This window comes from Podarcis vaucheri (assembly GCF_965113315.1).
Source record: "Podarcis vaucheri genome assembly, chromosome: 8".
Taxonomy (NCBI): Eukaryota; Metazoa; Chordata; class Lepidosauria; order Squamata; family Lacertidae; genus Podarcis; species Podarcis vaucheri.
Window position 1 is genome coordinate 92,366,113 of NC_138766.1, and position 23,680 is coordinate 92,389,792.

The window sequence follows — 23,680 nt, forward strand, 5'->3', positions numbered from 1 at the left end:
ACGCCAGGCACTCCTGTCTTCCACTGCCTCCCGCAGTTTGGTCAAACTCATGCTGCTAGCTTCGAGAACACTGTCCAACCATCTCCTCCTCTGTCGTCCCCTTCTCCTTGTGCCCTCCATCTTTCCCAACATCAGGGTCTTTTCCAGGGAGTCTTCTCTTCTCATGAGGTGGCCAAAGTCTTGGAGCCTCAGCTTCAGGATCTGTCCTTCCAGTGAGCACTCGAGAACACTGTCCAACCTGGAGCAGGAACCAGCAAGCCACTCCAGTATCCCTGCCAATAAAACTCCATGGACAAAGACAACAGGAGATAGGATAAAGGTAAAGGGACCCCTGACTGTTAGGTGCAGTCATGGACGACTCTGGGGTTGCGGCGCTCATCTCGCTTTACTGGCTGAGAGAGCCGGCATACAGCTTCCGGGTCATGTGGCCAGCAGGACTAAGCCGCTTCTGGCGAACCAGAGCAGCGTACGGAAATGCCGTTTACCTTCCCACCGGAGTGGTACCTATTTATCTACTTGCACTTTGACGTGCTTTTGAACTGCTAGGTTGGCAGGAGCAAGGACCAAGCAACAGGAGCTCACCCTGTCATGGGGATTCGAACTGCGAACCTTCTGATCGGCAAGTCCTAAGCTCTGTGGTTTAATAGCCATCTTTAAATATATCAAGGGCTGGCACATGGAAGAGGGTGCAAGCTTGTTTTCTCCAGCTCTGGAGGGTAGGACTTGGACCGATGACTTCAAGTTACGAGAACAGAGATTCTGACTGACATACAGAAAACCTTTCTGACAGTAAGAGCTGTTTGACCGTGGATAGAATGTGGTGGAGTCTCCTTCCTTGGAGGTTCTTAAGCAGAGGTTGGCTGGCCATCTGCCATGCATGCTTTAGATGAGATTCCTGCATTGCAAGGGGGTTGGACTAGATGACCCTAAGGGTCCCTTCCAACTCTACGATTCTGTGATCCCATATTGGCTATCGCTCTCCTACCTAGCAGCTAGGAAAGTCTGGTAGGTGTTCTTCTCTTTAACATCTGGTGGGAGGGCGTTCCACAGGGCGGGTGCCATTACCAAGAATGCCCTCTGCCCAGTTCCCTATAACCTGGCTTTTCACAGTGAGGGAACCACCAGAAGGCCCTCGGTGCTGGACCTCAGTGTCCGGGATGGATGATGGAGGTGGAGACGCTCCTTCAGGTATACTGGACCGAGGCCGTTTATGGCTTTAAAGGTCAGCACCAACACTTTGAATTGTGCTCAGAAACATACTGGGAGCCAATGTAGGTCTTTCAAGACTGGTGTTATGTGGTCTCAGCGGCCACTCCCAGTCCCCAGTCTAGCTTCACATTCTGGATTAGTTGTAGTTTCTGGGTCACCTTCAAAGGTAGCCCCACGTTGAGCGCATTGCAGTAGTCCAAGCGGGAGATAACTAGAGCATGCACTACTCTGGCAAGACAGTCTGCGGGCAGGGAGGGTCTCAGCCTGAGTACCAGATGGAGCTGATAAACAGCTGTCCTGGACACAGAATTGACCTGCGCCTCCATGGACAGCTCCAGTCCAATATGACTCCCAGGCTGCACACCTGGTCCTTCAGGGTCACAGTTACCCCATTCAGGACCAGGGAGTCCTCCACACCAGCCGCATCCTGTCCCCCAAGAACAGTACTTTTGTCTTGTCAGGATTCAACCTCAATCTGTTAGCCGCCATCCATCCTCCAACCGCCTCCAGGCACTCACACAAGTAAGCGCTAGTCTCTGCCTTACTGCATTGCAGGGGGTTGGACTAGATGACCCTGGGAGGTCCCTTCCAACTCTACAATTCTATTTTCTGGGAATCCCAAAAACTGCGCTCGGCTCCTCCTCGTGGGTTCCCCTGGAGGCACCTGGCTGACCCCCGTTGACAGCAGGACCCTGCCAGGAAAGAGGAGTTGCCTGCGAGCCTTAGGCAAAGCGTGGAATGCGCAGCCGCAGGGGCCACGCAAACCACACAGAGGTCAGTCAAATCCAAAGCCCGAGCGCCGCAAAGTTTAATGAATCGCGTAAGGACACTTCCGGTTCTCAATCGGCACAGCCTGAGGAGGGGATAATGGGTGCGTGAGTGGCGGCAGCGACCAATCCCGAGTACCCTGCGTGGGTAGAAGCATCGCCTGTCTCGTTCGGCACCGCGCTTTTTGCGCGTCCCCGCATTTCGTAGCGGCGCTCGAGTGGAAACCGGAAGTGTCTCGTCGCACGCATAGCTCCTGGAAGAAAAAAAGGCAAACCGTCGGGCGCGCGGAGAGATGACGTACACGGAAGCGGACGGACCCGTGGGCCTGGAGGCGGCGCGCAGCAGTGACGTCCGGGGCAGGTAGGCGAGGAATTGCCGGCTGAGGCAGCAGCGGGAAGAGCCGGAAGAGCCGGGGATGGAGGAGAAGGAGCAGCTGAGGCGCCAGATTCGCCTGCTTCAAGGTGAGGGACCCAGGCGTCCGGGGGGGGGCCCTTGGGCCTGAGGGGAGGGGGCCGAGGGTCCTGGGAGGGGGCCCTGCCTGCCCGCCTGCGGGAGCGCTTCTGCCCTGGCTGCCTTTCCGGGCAGGCACTCGCTCGCCCAGGCGGGGCTTGAGCTCAGGTCCCTGCCCCAAGGGGCTTACAATATTATTATTATTGAATATATATACCGCCCTATATCCAGAGGTCTCAGGGCGGTTCAACTCTTGTCCCAAGGGGCTTACTCTATTATTATTATTATTATTTGAATATATATACCGCCCTATACCCAGAGGTCTCAGGGCGGTTCAACTCTTGTCCCAAGGGGCTTACTCTATTATTATTATTATTATTATTATTTGAATATATATACCGCCCTATACCCAGAGGTCTCAGGGCGGTTCAACTCTTGTCCCAAGGGGCTTACTCTATTATTATTATTATTATTTGAATATATATACCGCCCTATACCCAGAGGTCTCAGGGCGGTTCAACTCTTGTCCCAAGGGGCTTACTCTATTATTATTATTATTATTTGAATATATATACCGCCCTATACCCAGAGGTCTCAGGGCGGTTCAACTCTTGTCCCAAGGGGCTTACTCTATTATTATTATTATTATTATTATTTGAATATATATACCGCCCTATACCCAGAGGTCTCAGGGCGGTTCAACTCTTGTCCCAAGGGGCTTACTCTATTATTATTATTATTATTTGAATATATATACCGCCCTATACCCAGAGGTCTCAGGGCGGTTCAACTCTTGTCCCAAGGGGCTTACTCTATTATTATTATTATTATTTGAATATATATACCGCCCTATACCCAGAGGTCTCAGGGCGGTTCAACTCTTGTCCCAAGGGGCTTACTCTATTATTATTATTATTATTTGAATATATATACCGCCCTATACCCAGAGGTCTCAGGGCAGTTCAACTCTTGTCCCAAGGGGCTTACTCTATTATTATTATTATTATTGCATTCTTCTTCTTCAATACGACACATTGATATTATTATCATTGCTCCAACAATAGTATCACAGTGGTACCTCGGGTTACTTATGCTTCAGGTTACATACACTTCAGGCTACAGACTCCGCTAACCCAGAAATAGTACCTCGGGTTAAGAACTTTGCTTCAGGATGAGAACAGAAATCGTGCTCCGGCGGCGCAGCAGCGGGAGGCCCCATTAGCTAAAGTGGTGCTTCAGGTTAAGAACAGTTTCAGGTTAAGAACGGACCTCCAGAACGAATTAAGTTCTTAACCCGAGGTACCACTGTATGTCATGTTTCGATATGATAGCAACACTAATGGCAGCTTTAATCACAATATTGTGATTATTATTTACTCAAGCGGCTTACAGATAAAAAGAAAAACCACTGAAAACATAAAAGCGGGGGGGGGGGGAGTTGGGGAACCAGTAACTGAAAAACAAATAGACATTGATGGAATTAAAACTAAATATATAGGTTGGCATCCGTCTTTCTCGGGAGACGGTGGAGGAGAGAGCCCTTGGGGCTGAAGTCAGACAGTTGGAGAGTTATAGCGCCAGCTGTAGCTGTAGAGACTGATAGGGGAGAGACATGTTTTGTTGCAGCTGAGGCAGATGAAGGCATCCGGTTGTGCTGCTGCACATGCACCAGGGCGGTTCTTCCCTCTCTCTTTTTGGGCTAGATTTTGGAGGTTATGGTTATGGTTAACCAGCACAAGGTTGGGGCAGGTAGATTTAAATGTATTTGGGTTTGGTTGAAGATGATTTTTTTGTATTGCAAATGGGGCTTCATATGTTCTGTTCGTTCGGGTGGGACGGATTATGACTTCTTACAGGCAGGGCTACATCCTGCAGAAACATGCATGATGCCGATCTATGTGGGATATGTCTTGGTTTGGAAATAAAATTGTGTTGCAAATCCTTCAAGGTACTGCTGGAGGGATGCTTGAAGGCATAACTAATGGAATCTTTTCCTTCTCTCCTTCTAGGTCTCATCAACAACCATAAAAACATCCATGGGAATACGCCAATTGCCCCACCTGCCCCAGCACCTCAGTGGCAGAATCCCAGGCCGCCTGCCTTTAGCAGTACTGCTTTCTCTGCTAGATATTCCCAGCAAACCCAGAGAGATTTTCAGCCTCGCCAGAGTGGTCCTAATGCCTGGAGAAAGAAATATTCTCTAGTCAATGTCCCGCCTCGGCCGGCACTTTGTTCTGGAACCAGCGTTTCTGCTAGTGCTTCTCGGACCAGCCTGAGCCACGCAAGCCCTGAGGCAACTGAGCCACAGGCCGTGCTCTCGGGAAGAAGTGTCAGCCTCAGTGCAGATGGCAGTATCGTTGTGGGGGTGCAGGCTGGCTCGGCAGCGGCCGGCACTGCCGCCCCAGGATCCCATCTGAGCTCTGCGGAAGCAACAGAAGGCCCAGCTGTGTCTAGAGGATGCGTGAGCAGGACTGCTTGGCCTTCGGGTGCTGGCTCGAGAAAGACTAAAGCACTGAGCGCCTCCACCTTGCCTCACTCGCTGCATTGCAAGGCCTTTGCTAAGGAGAAAGTTGACATGCCTGCCGAGTGTTGGAAGGGGCCTTCTGTTCAGGTTGCATCGGAATCGGCCCCGGACTTGTGCAGGACTATGAGTGAGAGCGCCGTTACGTTGAAATCTGAGCCTCAGCAGCAGCCCCTGACATTGCCTGATCATAAAGCGAGTGGTCTGTTGGTGAGGAAGAAGTCAGCACCAGAGGTTACAGCCCTGCGTAGTTCGCAGCAAACGCCTGCAGTGACGGAGAAGCCCAGCGCGCTGAGGCTTGCTGAGAAGTCTGCTGCTGCTTCAACTTGGGAAGTTCCTTCAGCTGTTGGGACGAGCCTCTCCAAGGACAAACATTCAGCACCTGCTCTCCATGGAGTTCCTACCTCGCCGGCCTCCATCAAGTCTCCAAAGTTCAGGAGGAACAACTACACCTGGGTGGCGAATCCGAGCAAATCCCCCCGTACTGTGAAAAAATGGGCTGCTCCCAGAGCCTCTGAAAATGCACGCAAGTTTGCTGTGGGTGCAGAGAGAGGTCCCAAGTTACTCCCGAAGGGGGAATTGGGAGCAAAGCCAAAGAAATCCAACCCGCAGTCCAAGCTGGGGATTTCTTCCAGCCTGTACAAGTGGAAGGCCTCCAGTCTCCCGCTGTCTCCGTCTCCATCCACCTCTGCGTTCACGTGGCGGCGTAAGGAATGTGTTGGGCTTGGCGTTTCTCCTTCTGTGGGAGCTGGCGCTTCCCTTCAGACTGTGAGACGTGGGCCTCTTGGTCACGGCAGCCCCAGATCACCCTCTGGGAGTAGTGGGGTTTTTAGTTACAAACTGAAGAGCCGGACCAAAATCATCAAGAGGAAGGGAAACGCCTGGTAAGTTATTGGTTGCGTTGGGAGAAATTCCCAAGACTTTCACCTGGAGTAGGCATGTCCAACAACAGGTGGATCGTGATCTACCGGTGGATCGAAGGATATCTATGGTAGATCACAGTCGATTGTGTGATGCTTAGCGATCTCCCCCACCCCACCAAAAAAGCTCAACAGCTTTACCTGTCAGTAACAATGGGTAGATCACAGCCAGTATTTTTATAATGTGAGTAGATTGCAGTCTCTTGGGAGTTGAACGTGCCTGCTCTATAGTAAGGCTTACCATTCCAATGCAGCTGCTGGGGTACATGAAAACATGTGTTTTTGCATTGCAAAGTGTGGAATGAGCTCTGTCAGGGAGCACGCCAGGCACTCCTGTCTTCCACTGCCTCCTGCAGTTTGGTCAAACTCATGCTGGTAGCTTCACGAACACTGTCCAACCATCTCGTCCTACGTTGTCCCCTTCTCCTTGTGCCCTCCATCTTTCCCAACATCAGGGTCTTTTCCAGGGAGTCTTCTCTTCTCCTGAGGTGGCCAAAGTCTTGGCACCTCAGCTTCAGGATCTGTCCTTCCAGTGAGCACTCAGGGCTGATTTCTTTCAGAATGGATAGGTTTGATCTTCTTGCAGTCCATGGGACTCTCAAGAGTCTCCTCCAGCACCAGAATTCAAAAGCATCGATTCTATACTACTATACTATACTATACTATACTATACTATACTATACTATACTATACTATACTATACTATACACTATACTACTGAGCAGTATGAATATGCAGAACATATAACTTTCATTGGATTTGCTTTTTGTAAGATGGACTTGGAAGGTGGAGCTATCGGTGGATGAAGCTCCATTCATCTGTGAGTGTATTTGAGTCACCTTTCTCTATGAGGCTGCTGGGTTGAATCATTCCTGCAGCTGCCTGGAGCCCTGATCCCATAAAAGGGGTTTGGGCTGAGAGCTCCCTCTCCCCATGTGAGACTGCCCTATGAATCTGCTCATGGTTGGAGTGTGATGTGCTTGAGGACTACACCATGGTGACTGCTTCTGTTGTCCTTCCAGCTCCCCGACTGATAAGAGGAGCCCGTCCTTCCCTACTGTGCTTCTGAGAAGCCGCTATTGTCTCAGGAAAAGGAACTCCCCTCGGGGAAGGGGATCGCCCACTGCCCGGAAAGCTGGATCCAAAGGTCTGGTGCAGATTGGCAAGCACAGGCTGCGCCGGCTGCCGGCATCCCGGACCCACCTTTTGGCCAAAGAAGGTAAGAACAAGCTTCTGTTTCTTGGTTTACTGTTGTGCTTTTTAATACACCAGCGCCTTGTCCTGGGAACTTCTGTTGGTCTGGTTCAGAGAAGCATGGTGTTGGTTGAGATTCTCTGTCTTGCTTTGGCCAACTCTGCTGGAAGATTTGGAGACCTGGCTGCAAGACTCCTTTCCCTAACAAAGATTTAAAAACTGGATTGTGGTTGCACATATTGGTCACGTGTGTTTACGTATATTATGTGTGGTGTAGTGGTTAAGAGCGGTAGACATGTAATCTGGTGAACCGGGTTCGCGTCTCTGCTCCTCCACATGCAGCTGCTGGGTGACCTTGGGCCATAGCTGTCAACGTTTCCCATTTTTTAAGGGAAATTCCCTTATTCCAAATAGGATTCCTCGCAAGAAAAGGGAAAAGTTGACAGCTATGCCTTGGGCTAGTCACACTTCTCTGAAGTCTCTCAGCCCCACTCACCTCACAGAGTGTTTGTTGTGGAGGAGGAAGGGAAAGGAGAATGTTAGCCGCTTTGAGACTCCTTCGGGTAGTGATAAAGCGGGATATCAAATCCAAACTACTCCTCCTCCTCCTCCTCTTCTTCTTCTTCACGTGGCTTGGCCCTTGGCCATGGCCTCTGTGTGAGTTTTTTTCCTGGAAAGCCGACAGCGTAAGCCACCCACTTGCTTTTCCAGCCCAACTGAACCGTAACTTGCTCCATTTCTTTGAGCATTCTGTGCCTTTGGCACGACCTTTGAGCCGACTGCCCCCAAAATGGCAGCTAAAGATTTCGTTTTAGCGACTGTGGTCCTGGTTTAAAGAGCCATTTGGCTCCAACTTACATATCTCAGTTTCTAATACCGGCTGGAGATTGGGGTGCCTTGGGAGGGAATGGGGCTAGATTGCATTTTACTTATTTGTGAACTTCCTAGATGGTGTGGGCAGGATAATGTAATGAAAAAACAGCCTCGTGCTCCCTGGTAGTGCTTTGGGTTAGGAAGTCCCTCTGGGCCCAGTCAGCACCTCGAGTGCCAGGTTGATGTGAAGTAATCATGTATGCTTATTTATAAAAAGTCTGGTGAAGGTGGGGCATTATTGTTTTTTAGATTAAAAAACGCCAAAGCGTTGCACACAAATGCCAGAGCGCCTTGTTTGCATGTTAAAGGGTTCTAGAAATTGTTCAGGTGTCTCCAGGATGCTCAGTTCTTCGTATGGAATTAATCTAAGTAAATGTTGTAAAGCCAAGCCTAACATCCCTGAGCAATTCGAGGTAGTTATGCACTCTTTAATGTGTTAAGAAAATTTTAAAAAGCTAGTAGTTGAAAAGCTAGCTTTTAGGAAGAATCGACTGCATTTTGTAGCGCATCACACTTTGTCGTTCATTTTCTCGCTGCTGTCACTCCACCTGTATACATGTTGATTTATCAGCAATTAAGTACACTAAAGAGGCAGACTCTTAACCAGGGAGTATTTTGGGAAGTGTCATCCTGGAATTTCTTGGCAGCTGGGTGGTTTTTGTAGCTGTTTCCTGAGGGTTGGCCAAGTACGGAACACTTGTAATCTTCTGGCAGTTTCACAGTTCTGAAAAGAGGTTGCTGCACCGGTAACTATTATGTGTGACTTCTTTTCAAGAATAAACTTCCCACATTCTTTTCCTCCATACTTTTGAGTCTTTGACATGTGGACATGTGTGACTTCTGACTTTTTGGGCAGCAGTTCTAAACACCTGTGAGTCAGTCAAATTGAACTCAGCAGGACTTACTTCTGAGCAGGCTCATATAGGATCCGGCTGTTACAAAGAATGTTGGAATCGGTCCTGAATGCTCCCTAACTCGATGAGCTGCTGGCTTCATTCAGACCAGTGGCTCCCAACTTTCTGGGTATGGCAATCCACAAGTCCAAATCTACATGAATTTCACATGAATTTCAGACCTTAGTTCAGGGGTCAGCAAACTTTTTCAGCAGAAGCCCAGTCCACTGTCCTTCAGACCTTGTGGTGGGCCGGACTATATTTTTTTGGGGGGAAATGAACGAATTCCTATGCCCCACAAATAACCCAGAGATGCATTTTAAATACAGTGGTGCCTCGCAAGACGAAAATAATTCGTTCCGTGAGTCTTTTTGTCTTGCGATGTTTTTCGTCTTGCGAAGCACGGTCCGTCGCAACTGCGCCTCTTCAAGCGGCTTTAAGAAAAAAGCGCAAGACGTTTTCGTCTTGCGAAGCAAGCCCATAGGGAAATTCGTCTAGCAAAGCAACGCAAAACCGAAAAACCCTTTCGTCTTGCGAGTTTTTTGTCTTGCGAGGCATTCGTCTTCTGGGGCACCACTGTAAAAGCACACATTCTACTCATGTAAAAACATGCTGATTCCCGGACCGTCCACAGGCCAGATTTAGAAGGTGATTGGGCTGGATCCGGCCCCCGGGCCTTAGTTTGCCTACCCATGCCTTAGTTTAGGGGTCAGTAACCTTTTACAGCCGTGGGCCAGTCCACCGTCCCTCAGACCATGTGGGTCTGGACTATATTTTTTTTGGGGGGGGAATGAATGAATTCCTATGCCACACAAATAACCCAGAGATGCATTTTAAATAAAAGGACACATTCTACTCATGTAAAAACAGGCTGATTCCCAGACCGTCTGTGGGCTGGATTGGATCTGGCCCCCGGGCCTTAGGTTGCCTACTCCTGCCTTAGTTCTTCTCTGCTGCCAACAAGCAGTTCCCAAGGATTGAAATGTAAGGTTAAAATATGCCAACGAAACAAAAATCTGCAAGAGGTATTAATCACAACCATTAGGAATTGCAAGAAATAATTATTTTGGGGTTTGCTTATAATCCATGACCCACCTGCACAGGCTTCACGACCCACAGGGTGGGAAGCACTCATTCCGATGTTTTTGTATATTGGGTTATTAAACCAATATATGATTGGGAATTTTGCCTGTGCATGCAACCCTGTCACTACTCTGTTTGCAAAAAGAGTAACTCAAATCAGAAAGTGAAAGATATACACTTGGGACTCTTCTTGGGACACAAGCTTAACGTGAGCCAGCAGTGTGATGCAGCAGCAAAAAAAGCGAATGCTGTTCTAGGCTGCATCAACATAAGTCTAGTGTCCAGGTCAAGGGAAGTCATAGTACCACTCTAGTCTGCCTTGGTCAGACCATACCTGGAATACTGTGTCCAGTTCTGGGCACCACAATCTAAGAAGGATGTTGACAAGCTGGAAGGTGTGCAGAGGAGGGCAACCAAGGTGATCAAGGGTCTAGAAGCCAAGCCTGATGAGGAACGGTTGAAGGAACTGGGTATGTTTAGCTCAGAAGAGAGGAGATATGATAGATACTTAAATATTTAAAGGGCTGTTCCATGGAAGATGGAGCAAGTTTGCTTTCTCCTGCTCCGGAGGGTAGGACTCGAACCAATGTCTTCAAGCTCCAAGAAAGGAGGTTGTGGATTCTCTTTCCTTGGAGGTTTTAAGCAGAGCTTGGATGGCCATCTGTCATGGAAGCTTTAGCTGAGATTCCTGCATTGCAGGGGATTGGACTAGATGACCCTTGGGGTCCCTTCCAACTCTACCATTCTATGATTCTCTAGGATCCTCCTTTGAGGAAGGCTCAGAGGATAAGTCTTTTCAGTTGTGTCACCCCGTTTGCACAAAACTCTACCCACTGAACTCCTTCTGGGTCCTTCATTGACATATTTTCAGCATCTGGTAAAAACTGACCTTTCCCCTCATTACTATGTTGTTTTATGTTAGTTGGGCCTGTGAAGATTTTTGATGCTTGTATGGTTAGTGGTGTTGGTTTGTGGATTTTTAATGAATTGCATGTGTTTTCTGTAAAAGTATTTACTGCATTTTTCTGTGTATAAGACTAGGTTTCCCCTCTAAAAAACAATGTCCAAAATTAGGGGGCATCTTATACACGGATAGTGTCTTCCCCCATTTTCTTAAATCTGAGTTCCCCAAAATAGGGGGCATCTTATATATGGGGGCGTCTTACAGACGGAAAAATACGGTATATTAGAATGTATCTTTGCTTATGCTTATAAATATTTTGCAAGTTGCTTGGGGACGTTTTTGTCTAGCAAGTCACTTAATCTCAGATTATTATCGCGCCGTAGTTTTCTTTTTTATGGTCCCAAACAGGAAGCCTTGGTTGCCAGCAGTGGAACAAATCAGGATATCAAACCAACTTTAAGCTGTAGTTTAATATCACGACTTCTTCCCTAACTGGTCGTTCACAATTTTGTTTTGTTTTTTGCTTTGGACGAAACAGGAACAAACCAAAAAGTTGTGTGACCTCTGTGTATGTGCAAGTTGTTTGCCAGACCTTTGTGTTGATAAGTTCAGTGTGTTGAAGGGGAGCATTTGGATTTATGGTGGCTTCAAGAGTGTGCAAAACCGAAACCTGTGTGTGTTGCTTCCCGTTGGGCAAAATGGGTGATCAGTGGAGCTCCATTTCACATGTCGCACTGTCTTCATGGACGCGGATGCAAGCCAACTTCTGGTCCAGGCCATCCCAAACCTCTGGTGTAACGCGGTGTGAACCAATCCACTGAGCCTTCATCTGGGCTTGTCTAGATACTTGGGTGTGACTTTTGGGGCAGTGGGAGGCTGGCATAATCTGGCTTCTGTGAATCGCCTTCTGTCTTTTCGGGCGGTTGGCCAAGTGGTGGGTGTCCAATAGCAGGATAGACTATCAACAGCAATATATTTTGCTATTTTAGAGTGGGCAGAAGCCCACCTCCCCACCCCTGCTTGGAGTTGCAGAACGGTTTGTCGAGGTGGATTCTTAACAGATTATTATCCTTCAGTGCTGTGGTCAGGCTGATGATAACTGTTCAGGTCTCCGGCGAATTGGAGATCTTGCTCTTCATGCTTGCAAATTGCAAATGGGGCGTGTGCTCTAAGGAGGTCTGAAATTGCCTGGAAACCTATGCTCAAGATACAACATCCTTATAAGACACTTTTATGCCTCTCCCGGTATGCCCTACGGAGAACCTTAAGGTCCATAAATAGCAACACCCTAGAGGTACTGGGCCCTAAGGAAGTCAGATTAGCCAGAGCCAGGGCCTTTTCAACACTGGCTCCGGCCTGGTGGAAAGCTCTGTCTCATGAGACCAGGGCCCTGCGGGATCTGATTTCTTTCCGCAGGGCCTGTAAGACAGAGTTGTTCTGCCTGGCCTTTGGCTTGGAATCAATTTGATTCCCTCCCCCTCTTTCTCCTTCTGTGTTGGAACTCCTCTTTGGGGACTTCCCTGGCTTTTTTCTGGCCCATGTAGGACCAGTCTGGATAGTTGGCCTTGGTGAAGACTTGACATTTTCATCCCCCCCCCCAAATTTTCGATTGAGTTTCCACTGAAATGAGGCTGCATTTTAATGTTGTATTTTAATCTTGTTTTTTAAGCTGTATTTCAATCAATTGTTTTTATATTTGGTGTTAGCCGCCCAGAGCCTGGTCTTGGCTGGGGAGGGCGGGGTATAAATAAAATTCATTATTATTATTATTATTATTATTATTATTATTATTATTATACGTTACTCTTGTTTGTATGCACGAGAGTCACATCTGGAGTGGCACACTAACCTCGAGGCCGACCATTTATTGGGGCAGCTTGCCCGGCTGATGTAGGGCCTCATCCTGCCTGGTGCTTGGTGCTGGAGGGGAGGGGGCGCTGCCACTGGCAGCCGAGGGTCTGGGCCCCTGGGGGAGTCTTGTTCCTTAATGAAACAAGTGGGCAGTGGCGTAGAGGGGGGGTCATGTTCGAGCGGCCGGGCGTTGTGAACCTTTCCTCACCCCAGTAAAATCAATGCTGTGACATTCCCCCTGCTTCTCTGATCGCTCGCGTCGACTCTGCTGACATCTGCTGGAGCTTTGGGTGTTCGGTACAAGACCCGGGAGTGATTCTTTTGAGGGTTTATAAAGCAAACACTTTGGCGCGGTGCCGCCGCCTGTGTCTCCTAGCTTTCCCTCTCTCTAGCGTCGCCTGCTAGCAAAGCCCCTCTTGCTTGTGCATGCAGGCAGCTGCTTGCGGTGTTTTCCAGAGGGTGCCCGTGGGGGTGTGACCCCCCTGTGTGATTGGTGCCCGTCCAGACTCTTTGACTGACAGCCACAGAGTCCCGGGACAGGACCGTCCTCATTCCGGCAAGGGCTCACGTGACGCCTCCTCCCCTCTGACCTGTAGAGGGCAGTCTTGCCCCTTGCATTCTCCCTCGTCCACCTTTTTCTGGTAATTGATTGCCTAATTTCCTCTTTATGTGAAAGAAAGCAGATATCAAGTAATTTGCAGCAATAACCTGCTAATGCTGGGCCAGTATCAAAACTCCCATGTTCATTTCAAGTGGCAGATAAAACACTAATATATAATTATCCTTGCAAATTGGATTGTTTTAAATAACCAAAAGACTATGGCCAGGAGAAAACTATCCCATTTCCCTTGAGTTAGTATTGCGGCATAATTGCTGCGTTCAATCAATTTCCTTGGCATTAGAAATTCCATCACAATCAACATTAAGCTATATTCATTGTGATGGCTAAGAGCCGGGCCATTTCTCCTCTTTTCCTTAACTGGCAAAATTAATCAGGGAAAAGATTTTAAACATTTACCCGTGCGAAAGAGGTCAGCTCTGCCACTATATTGCTCAGCAGATAAGGGGGCTAATAAAAAGAAAATTGAATTACTAATGATCGCCAGGAACCGAGTATATAAAACCTGGCAATCGCCCGCTTCAGGAGAAAAGGAGAATCAATTTTCTTCGGACAAGGTGTGCTCATTTTTTATTTTGGCGCATATTATCAGCGATTTAATTTGAAAGCGCATAAACAGGAGGAAACAGTTAGGAAATAATGAGCCCGAAGGTGTAAAGTGCTACAGGATATATGCTGTACACAATTTATTTGGCACAACAGATAATCACTTTAATTGAATTCAAAACTGCATTGTTCAGCAGTGTGGCCTGCCTCTCTTTGCCCGTGGGGAATTGCAGAATATTACAAAGGTGCCAGAAGAGCCGTGTGTTTTTCTGTGTGTCCCTCCTTTGTAATGTCCCCCGCAAGGCACAACTGACGTGCCTTCGTTCATGCGTGGAAGGATGCAGGCTGTTGATAGTGTAATATTTAAAAGGCAATAGAAGTCTCCTTGGCTTCCAGAGCGCTTGGTGCCAGGGAACTGCAAAATACCCAGCTTCTGCCTTGATGGATAACTTTTGCACATGGAAGGATCCGTGTGGAGCAGGGAGTTGGCTTTCCCTCCCAGCTCTCCATGCTCCTAACGTCCTGCGCATCTCGAGTAGCTCTGTGTGAGGACTGCAGGTCATCTTTCCCGCTTCCTAACTCAGTCACATTGCTAAATCCAATATCCAGATATTGTGTCAGAGGTTTGAGGAGCCCAGGCTATTTTCCAACTTGCCACTGGGCCGTCTGATTGGGAACTCGTATGACAGGGCGGTCGCGATTTTGGTAACTGGTTCTGTGAGCTTTCCCTCTCCCAGTCAAACTCAGATGCCTACGATTTGGTGCGCTAGAATCCCAAACAAACAATGCTCCCGATTTCAGCTGAACCAGCGGTATTTTAAACGTTTTTCTGTTCCTCCCCTTAGACTGCACAGACAGACTAGGTGGTTGTGTGTCTCTCCTTCTGCTAAGTGTACACATTCACTTAAAAATACAGTGATACAACATGTATGCAGTTTTTTTTCTGCCTTGCACTAAAGCCTCATGATGTCCCAGTTGAGAGCTGCAGGTTCAGGGAGACTGTGTGAAGGCAACAGAACTGAAAGTGCCAAATGGCATTTGGGTGGGTGGGCATGTGAAGCCCATAATTTGGGATTCGTGTAAGCCTTTATTGGAGCAGATTATTAGATGCTTAAGAGTTCCAAAAAAACGGATAAGCACAGAATGCTCGTGTTTGGGGAATCAGACAGATCCACGATTCCTTTGCTGCGGGAACATGTCCTTTGGAAAGGGGAAATATGAAGGTGCAACCCAGCAGGAACATACAAGATACAGAGAGTGGAAGTTTGCCGGAGCACAGCTGCAAGTTGCATGTCGTGCCTTCGATTCCGTGGGGCTGGCGGAGGAGACGACGGATTGTGCTCCGCCTGTGTCACGCTATTGTTAATTTCACAAGTATCTCCCCCCTCCCACCCCTTTCAAGATCTGCAGTAAATGAGGATTGCTTAGGTTAATTACAGTTTCATGCTCAAGTTTCTAATGACGGAAGATGAGGGAGTGAAAACGCTGAGATTGCCGAGATAATATCTTGAAACAACGAGAATCCCGAGCTTGCTGTTGAGAGTGCGTCTGTGCAAAACGAAGATGTTATTTTCCTGTGCGTGGCTGGCTAATCGGTCTCAAACAGAAATGGGAAAGCAAGTCTCAATTCCATACTGAGTATATTAAAAGATGTTCACGGTGGGGGTTTACTTGGCCTCATTTTCAGAATTTCACTTCTGACCTCCGGTTGTCTTGACCTGATTCTGCAAAGGTTTTTCACCTGCAAACTTTCATGGCTAGCCTTCGTGGAGCAAGGAAGTGTTGCTCTTTTTTTTTGGTAGGATTCCCATTGCCTTGAAGCAGACAGAGAGAATATGCCTGCGAAAAAATTTGCTGGATCAAAAGTCTCAGGGTGTCAGTTCAGTGCACATAATAACAATTATTATAAATAATGGTAATAATAATTTATTTATTACCTGCCCTTCACCCTAAGGTCCCAGGGGAGGCTACAGCATTGAAAACAATTTAAAATAACCAAATGTGGATGTTGCTTGAGTTAGCAGGGCATTATTTTCGGTGGGATGCTCCTCTCACATCCTGGTTCAATTAGTCATAGGTAAATATGATTTTTTTGTGCATGGCTAAAGCTAGATCAGCTCCCCCCCTTTTGGCAGCTGCCAAAAATTGCAGTTGCTGTACATAAAGCTTTCTAGTGCTGTGCAAACATAACTGGAATCTATTTTTTAATATAAAAAACAGCAACAAGACACAAATACTCATTTAAAGAATATATATTAGGCATTTGTATGGCAGCCTAGAATCGAGTTCCCAAGGAGCTTGGCAGCGAGAAGAAAAGCAAATTAAAATACATACAGTAACATCCTGGTGTGTGAGAGAGGCTGAGGCATTTAAATATGGCTGTGTGGTTAGACTTACTTATTTTGGTTTGTTTTTAAAACCTTTATTTTTCTCTGTGCTTGTTGACCTTGTTCTCCAGGTAGAATCGTAGAACTGTTGAGTTGGAAGGAACCATGCAGGGATCTTTGGCCCAATGTGGGGTACGAACCTGCAACCCGGAGATTAAGTGAGCTCTCCCAGGCCTGAAACTCAGGGGAGCTGCTGCCAGCCAGTCTAGACAGTACTGGGCCAGTGGTCCTACTCAGTGTAAGGCAGCGTCTATGCTTATTATCCACCTTTCCGTCCGTTACGGGAAAGTCTGTTGCAACACTTGGCTTACTCTCGCACATGTCTCTATTCTTAGCGGCCTGTTTTTAGTCCTGCCTGCCTGGATACCTTCTGGCTGCCCCGCGGAGTTTGCAAACCCACCGCCATGCTGCCCTCGGAAAAGTGGAACTCTCGAAATGGCTACTAGCCGTGGCTCTCAGAAACAGGTTGCCTTTGCCTAGAGATCATTACGCTCTTCCCGGTGGAGCGATGGTGTAAGGGAGCTGCTTGGACCCCCTTGCTTTTCAAAGCTGCAAAAGTTCACATACTTGGCCACGATCCCTAGCCGCTGCCTCTTACGTCAGCCTGCTGGGGTGACAGTGTTGGGTTTCCTTGGCACTTTACGGGGGACTGTTCCAGCGTGCTTGAGAGCCTCTCTCGGAAGGATGTTTTCGGAAAACTCTGCTAAGGGATCCTTTCGCCTCCTCCCTTCCCCGGGTTCTGGGCAATTCCCAAATACCGGGTGTGTTTTGCCTTTTATTTTAAGCATCTAAATTAATTTGGTTTTAAATCATGTTTTCCTCTTCTTTGTTTCTGTTGCTCTTCCATAAATCTCTCGGATGGCGTCTGTCCTCCTAGCAGTGCAGCAACAAAACTGCTAGCACGCTTGCAAAGCTAAGCAGGGCACAGGATGGTCTCAAATTCGTGGGCCACGATTCCTGCATTGAAGCGAGTTGGGCTAGATGGCTCTTGGGCCCCCTTCCAGTTCTGTGATTCTGTTTCCTACACCCTGGGCGGCTTTCTGCCCCGGGCGCCCCTTGTCACTGCAGTCTGCATACAGTGGTGCCTCGCAAGACGAAAAGAATCCATTCTGTGATTCTCTTCGTCTAGCGGTTTTTCGTCTTGCAAAGCAAGCCCATTGACGGATTAGCGGATTAGCGCTTTTAGCGGCTTTTAGCGGCTTTTAGCGGCTTTTAGCGGCTTTTAGCGGCTTTTAGCGTCTTATCAGCTAGATCAGCTGATAAGTGGTTTAGCGGCTTGGAAAAAGGGGGGGGGAGGAAAAACCCCCGCAGGAACTCGCAAGACATTTTCATCTTGTGAAGCAAGCCCATAGGAAATTCGTTTTGCGAAGCACCTCCAAAACGGAAAACTCTTTCGTCTAGCAAGTTTTCCGTCTTGCGAGGCATTCGTCTTGCGGGGCACCACTGTATTTGTGTTTTCACGGCAATGCCATCGTCCTGCCTATTCTCTCCCTCGGGACTACCTTCAAAAACGCCTTTTCCAGCATCTCTGAACAGTCAAGTGTCTTTTGAAGAACTTGGAGTGGCTTCAGTTTGGGATGGGTGGGTGCAGATGCCAGTCCCCACCTTCTCACTGTGGAGTAGCCAGTCTCTTCTTCCTGTTTCATTATTTCGTAGCTTCCATCGTGTCAACAGCTTTCCATGGCATTGTGACTAAATTGAGCAGAGAGCTCCTCCTTTTGAACCCCAACTTTGCTTACATGCAAGGTTCCCCTATGGTTTGCAGCATTGTACATTTCTGCTGCCTTTCAGCTTTGAGAAAGACCCCTAAGGTGGTTTGCAATAAAATAAAATTGAATGCTGTCCAACTCTGCAATTCTGTGCTTCTATGGCTGTAGAATTAAAGCAAATAACCAAAATGGCTAAAATTACAACAATTAAAAGCCTAAAGGATTAAAAATATTGTTGAGGCCTGCCTAAAATTCATCCGAGATGGGGCCTGCCTGACCTCCCGTGGGAAGGAGTTTCAGAACCAGTGACTGGGCTGCTCCACATTCCCACCCACTTAAAGTAGAAGTGGTCTCTGGCGTGAGAGCCAGCATTCTGGGTCCTGGTGTTTTTACAGAGACGCTCAAAAGATAAGTTGCAAGCTCCTATCCAAAAGCATAGAAGCATCAAGGGCTGTGACTGTTGCTTCCTGCAACAGTAATAATTATTACTTTTGATAATAGTAAAAAAAGAAAAGTAAGTTAACTGTTGCGATGCAAAAGTCCAAAGCGGTATATGACTATTTCGTGCTGGCTTCTCACTCTGTTGTCTCCTGTTTCTCTCAGCAACTCTGCACAATTTTCTGCCACCCCCTCTACATTAACCCTTTCCCTCCTGTTCCTCTTTATGCCAACTGGATTCTGGGGGGAAATATTCTGCAGGATCCTCAGACGTTGTGTGGGATCGAAACACATACGTCCGGGGTTTATTCCAGTTGCAGAACTTAAGATAATTGCATGTTTTGGGTCTGGTTTTTGGTGTGGCCGATTCAAGACTCCTTCCGCAGGGATGTGACTTGGATCAGGGAACAGAATTCAGCAAGAGAAAAGTTTTGTGCAAGTTTGTCTCTTGATGTCTGAATTGCAGTTTGGTGATACAGTGGTACCTCGAGTTACAGATGCTTCAGGTTACAGACGCTTCAGGTTACAGACTCCACTAACCCAGAAATAGTACCTTGGGTTAAGAACTTTGCTTCAGGATGAGAACAGAAATTGTGCAGTGGCAGCGGGAGGCCCCATTAGCTAAAGTAGTACCTCAGGTTAAGAACAGTTTCAGGTTAAGAACAGACCTCCGGAACGACTTAAGTTCTTAACCCGAGGTACCACTGTAGTTATTTGCATGTTCAGACCCAGAGACCATGCCCACTAAATAAACACACATTTGACTCAAATTTTAGTTTTGGTTTTTGGCAGAATTTAGGCCACAACTTTATTGATTACAGAAAAGTGAGTGGTTGCATAGGCTCTGGTTCAACTAGCTCCCTGCACCCTTGCGGGTAGCGCTGACCCAGGGCACCAGCATAGGTTAGCCAAGGGTGAACACCTGAGGTAGGTGAAAAGCCCGGGAACAGACTCTGTTCCCTCCCCAGATGCTCCCCTGGACTCAGGCACGGGCACAACCCCCTCTCAGGGGTTGCCCAAACCAAGCTGAGTCCCTGGATTCCTTTAACGGAATACCCTTCACATAGGGATGGCGAGACCGTTCTCCCATCCCTATCACCTGAACCAGTGCCCATCCGCAACCTTACAAAACCTGAGTTTTCCTGATCAAAGCAGCTAACCTAGCATGGGTCTCTTCCCCGGTCTGGCTGCGAACATAATTTTCCCTTGGCTGGATTTCACCATTGATTGGTGATCTTAATTTAGTGACAGGCTCTAAAATGGCTCCCATGTAATGCAGCTGTTTAGGAAGATATTAGGGTGGAAGCAATACCCCCATGTTTTATGTGAAACGAGCTGTGTTATCAGCAAGAGAAATCAAGCATGTGAGACATGGTTGGGCTGGTGAGCTATTGGGGGCATCACTGAGAGCAGAGGATTTACACTTCCCTCCAAACATTAACGGGGGTGTTTTACCATTTATCCCCCCCTCTTCCTCCTGGTGTGTAAGGGCGGCGGCGGCTGTGATCCATCATTCCCTCCCTGGTGTTGTACTGTCTCTTGCATTTTACTACCCCAAACACCGTAAAAGGGCATTAGAGCAGTTAAATCCCAGAGTCCTGCTTTCCTAAGGAAAAAAGAAAACGCTGAATTAGGCAGTGGAAAAAAAAAGGCAACGACAGCGATACTTTAATCTTGCATAAATTATCAGAAGAGTCAGAGGCTAGCCATTTTATGTATTGTTAGAGCTGCGCTAATTAATTATTCCCGAATAATCAATGGTTTTTGACTTTTTAAAAACGTGGTAATGGGCCATAGTATATTTATTTCCAAAATGGCAGAAGTACACACATAGATTTGGTTGTGTGGGTTTTTTTTTGACGTGACTATGTTTTAATCTTGCCCCGCATGACTGGGGGGTTCATGTGTCAACGCTGTAAAAGTGGCGAGCAGAGAGAGCAGAACAGTCCACAAATTAGCCCAAAGTTATTCTGAATTCATCCAGTGCTGCGGATTGGATGGAGGGAATGTGCAACATTGGCTGGAGATGCAAGCATTCCTGGCGGCTCGGCTTAGTCTAGGGCAGTTCACCTTTGAAAGGTGCGAACTCAGGGGTGCAGCATACGTCCAGCTGCCTCCCGTTTGAGGTTGAACTGAATGAGCTTCACATTCTTTCTGCAGCTTCCGGTTCATAGACAACTGTTTCACTTAATAAATTTGCAATAGCTGCACCCCCTGGTCTTTGCAACTTGTACTCCCGATCACACAAACTGTGTATTTGCTCTCTGAGTCATAGCTGTCAACTTTCCCCCTTTTTAAAGGGGAAATTCCCTTATTCCGAATAAGATTCCTCCCAAGAAAAGGGAAAAGTTGACAGCTATGCTCTGAATGCATGTCTGCTGAAAGAAGGGAGACAGCAGGGCTCCAACAGAGACAACCTCCCTCCCACCCCACATTTTGCAGCCATGACTTCAGAGGGGGCAGTGATGGCCACCAATTTAGATGGCTTTGAAAGAGAATTGGACCATGTCATGGAGGAAGAGAGGGCTATGGATGGCTACTAGCCATTGAGGTCTATACTCTGCCACCACGGTTGGAGACAGGAATGCTTCTGAATCCCAGTTGCTGGAAACCACAGCAAGAGGGGAGAGGGCTCTTGTGTTTTGCGTCCTGCTTGCTGGTTTCTCATTGGGGCATCGGGTTGGCCAGTGTGAGAACGGGAGGCTGGACTAGACGAGCCTTTCATCGGATCCAGAGAACATTTCATAGATCATTAGATCCTGGTGTGCCTCTCCTCTCTTCTGCACTACTGGGTGATACCCAGCTTTAGTCATACTTGTTGTAAACCTATTGCAATACATTCTGGTCCTGTTGAGTATGCTGCATACACACACACACACACACACACACACACACACACACATGTGTCTGTGTGTAATGCCCACAAGATGCACCTGAGGATTCTCCCTTGACTTTGATACTTGGCTAAAGGTATCCACGCACCCTTTCCTGGAGAGCCATTGTGGTGTAGTGGTTAAGAGCGGTAGACTCGTGATCTGGGGAACCGGGTTCGAGTCTCTGCTCCTCCACCTGCAGCTGCTCGGTGACCTTGGGCCAGTCACACTTCTCTGAAGTCTCTCAGCCCCACTCACCTCACAGAGTGTTTGTTGTGGGGGAGGAAGGGAAAGGAGAATGTGAGCCGCTTTGAGACTCCTTCGGGTAGTGATAAAGCGGGATATCAAATCCAAACTCTTCTTCTTTTTCTTCTTCTGAATTGAACAGGGGCAGTGTTATATATGAGCCAGGCGCCAAATGGCTCCTTAAACCAGGGTTACAGTCGCCAAAACGGAATGCCTGGTTGCCATTTTTAGGTCAGACACCTCGAAATTTGTAATTTTCAATATGACTTTTTGGATGCTGAAATTTGTTCTGATTGTGCAGATAAAATATCACGGATGGATTTCTACAGGATGCGTTGCTAGTGTGTGAAAACAGTCAAGATTCAAGGATCCCCAGGCATGCGCCTCCAGACAGTGGGGACGTCAGCCTCCATTCTGGTGCCCGGGAATCTTCACTTGGTTCACATGTGGCTGATAGCCACCTGCAAAATGCCCCTGGCGAATTTCAAACACTGGGCAAGCATGTGTTCTCCCCCTGGAAGCACCTAACGTGCAGCAGCTCTTGTGTCCTGGCAAAACAGTGTCCTTCCCCCCTCCCTCCCTGTGTCCTCCTGAGTAGGGCAGGGGTCGAGGGCCACATTCCCTTCTGGGCAACCTTCTAAGGGCCACATGCAATTGTGGGTAGAGCAACAAATCCCAGTTCTACCTGTGTACAGTAGGTCAGCTTCTACGCACACTTGGAGAAGCTGCTCTCTGTTCTTTGTCCAGGCAAGCGGAAGCCATTCTCAGAGTCCAAGGATATATTCCAGCCAGGCAGAAACATTTGTGAAGGCTGTGAAGCAGAGGCGCTGAGGTGTGCGTGCCCAGAGAGAGTCCTGGAGGTCTGCACTTGGACCCTGGGCCTGTTTGCCCATCCCTGGTGTGGTATGACCACGCTCTCCCGCCACCCAAGTGCCAATGTAGTTGTGGTGCGCAGAGGTTTCTGAGTGTGTGCTGCTGTTAAACGCCCAACCAGCCCAATCCAATCCCCTGCCTTGAGTGCAACAAAGAGCAAATTGCACCTGTGGCCTACGGCTGTATAAAACCCACCCAACAATAGAGCGGCACGTCCCATTGTCATGCAAATGCCTCCTGCACCACCAAAGATAGATATTTCTATTAACTTTGCTCATTGTGGAGAGTCAGTCGGATGCAAGAAAGACGCGGATGTTTCTCTCGCTGCCTGGAGCAGGCGTGCAATCTTTTCTCTCTATGTGTGCATTAAAAAACCCACCAAGAACCGTCCCATCTGGTTCGAGCCTGGCTGCATCTCTCCTCTCCCCCACCAACACCATTTTTGCACCAGACCTGCTTTGCACCGATTTGGTCCTCCGGTGTCCTTTTATTTCTTCTACCTCTCTGCCATTGTTTTTAAAAGAAAAGTGCTATTTTGTGTGTGCATTTGTATCGGGGCTCCTGTCATTCATCAGGAGCTGGAGAGGAATGAGGAAGCACCATGGAAGATAAGGGGACAGGTGGAATAGGTACCGTATTTTTTGCTCCATAAGACTCACTTTTTCCCTCCTAAAAAGTAAGGGGAAATGTGTGTGCGTCTTATGGAGCGAATGCAGGCTGCGCAGCTATTCCAGAAGCCAGAACAACAAGAGGGATAGCTGCTTTCACTGCGCAGCGATCCCTCTTGCTGTTCTGGCTTCTGAGATTCAGATATTTTTTTTCTTGTTTTCCTCCTCCAAAAACTAGGTGCGTCTTGTGGTCTGGTGCGTCTTATAGAGCGAAAAATATGGTGCCTGCTTCGCCGAGGAAGCGTTAGGGGGCTGTTTGTGGGTGCGTGGGAAGGCTGGCGTGCCTCTCCCCTTGGGGCTGTGTCTGCAGTGGCCACCCTTGGCTAGGGGGCAGAGCAGTTCCTCCTCTTCACTCCACTGTCTGGAGACGTTTTTGAGCGAAGGTGCGTTAGCCGGTGCCTGAATGCCGCAATGGCCACATAAACAAGAGAGATCTGGCTGTAAAAAGTAATGAAGAATATCAGCGTGAAATCAAGATGTTAAACTCCCACTCATGACAGGCAGTAAATTCCCAGGCCACTGCGTTCAGGCCTTTCTTTTGGAAGTGTGTGTGTGTGCGCGCGCGCGCATGTGGGCAGCTTGTTTTATGCTCTGTTTCATGGCAAGAGAGAGAGAGAGAGAGAGAGAGAGAGAGAGAAGTAACTGCCCTTGGTCT

General features: G+C 48.1%; 1 protein-coding gene across 1 annotated transcript in view; it reads left to right on the forward strand.

Annotated features, from left to right (window-relative positions):
* Positions 1-2,293: 2,293 nt before the first annotated feature.
* Positions 2,294-23,680, forward strand: part of ZC3H3 (zinc finger CCCH-type containing 3) — a 269,239-nt gene continuing 247,852 nt past the window's right edge. The window contains exons 1-3 of the mRNA XM_082235559.1: positions 2,294-2,438; positions 4,437-5,832; positions 6,891-7,087. Of these exons, the coding sequence (XP_082091685.1) occupies positions 2,393-2,438; positions 4,437-5,832; positions 6,891-7,087 (1,639 nt within the window). The 5' untranslated portion in view covers positions 2,294-2,392. The remainder of the gene's footprint in view (positions 2,439-4,436; positions 5,833-6,890; positions 7,088-23,680) is intronic.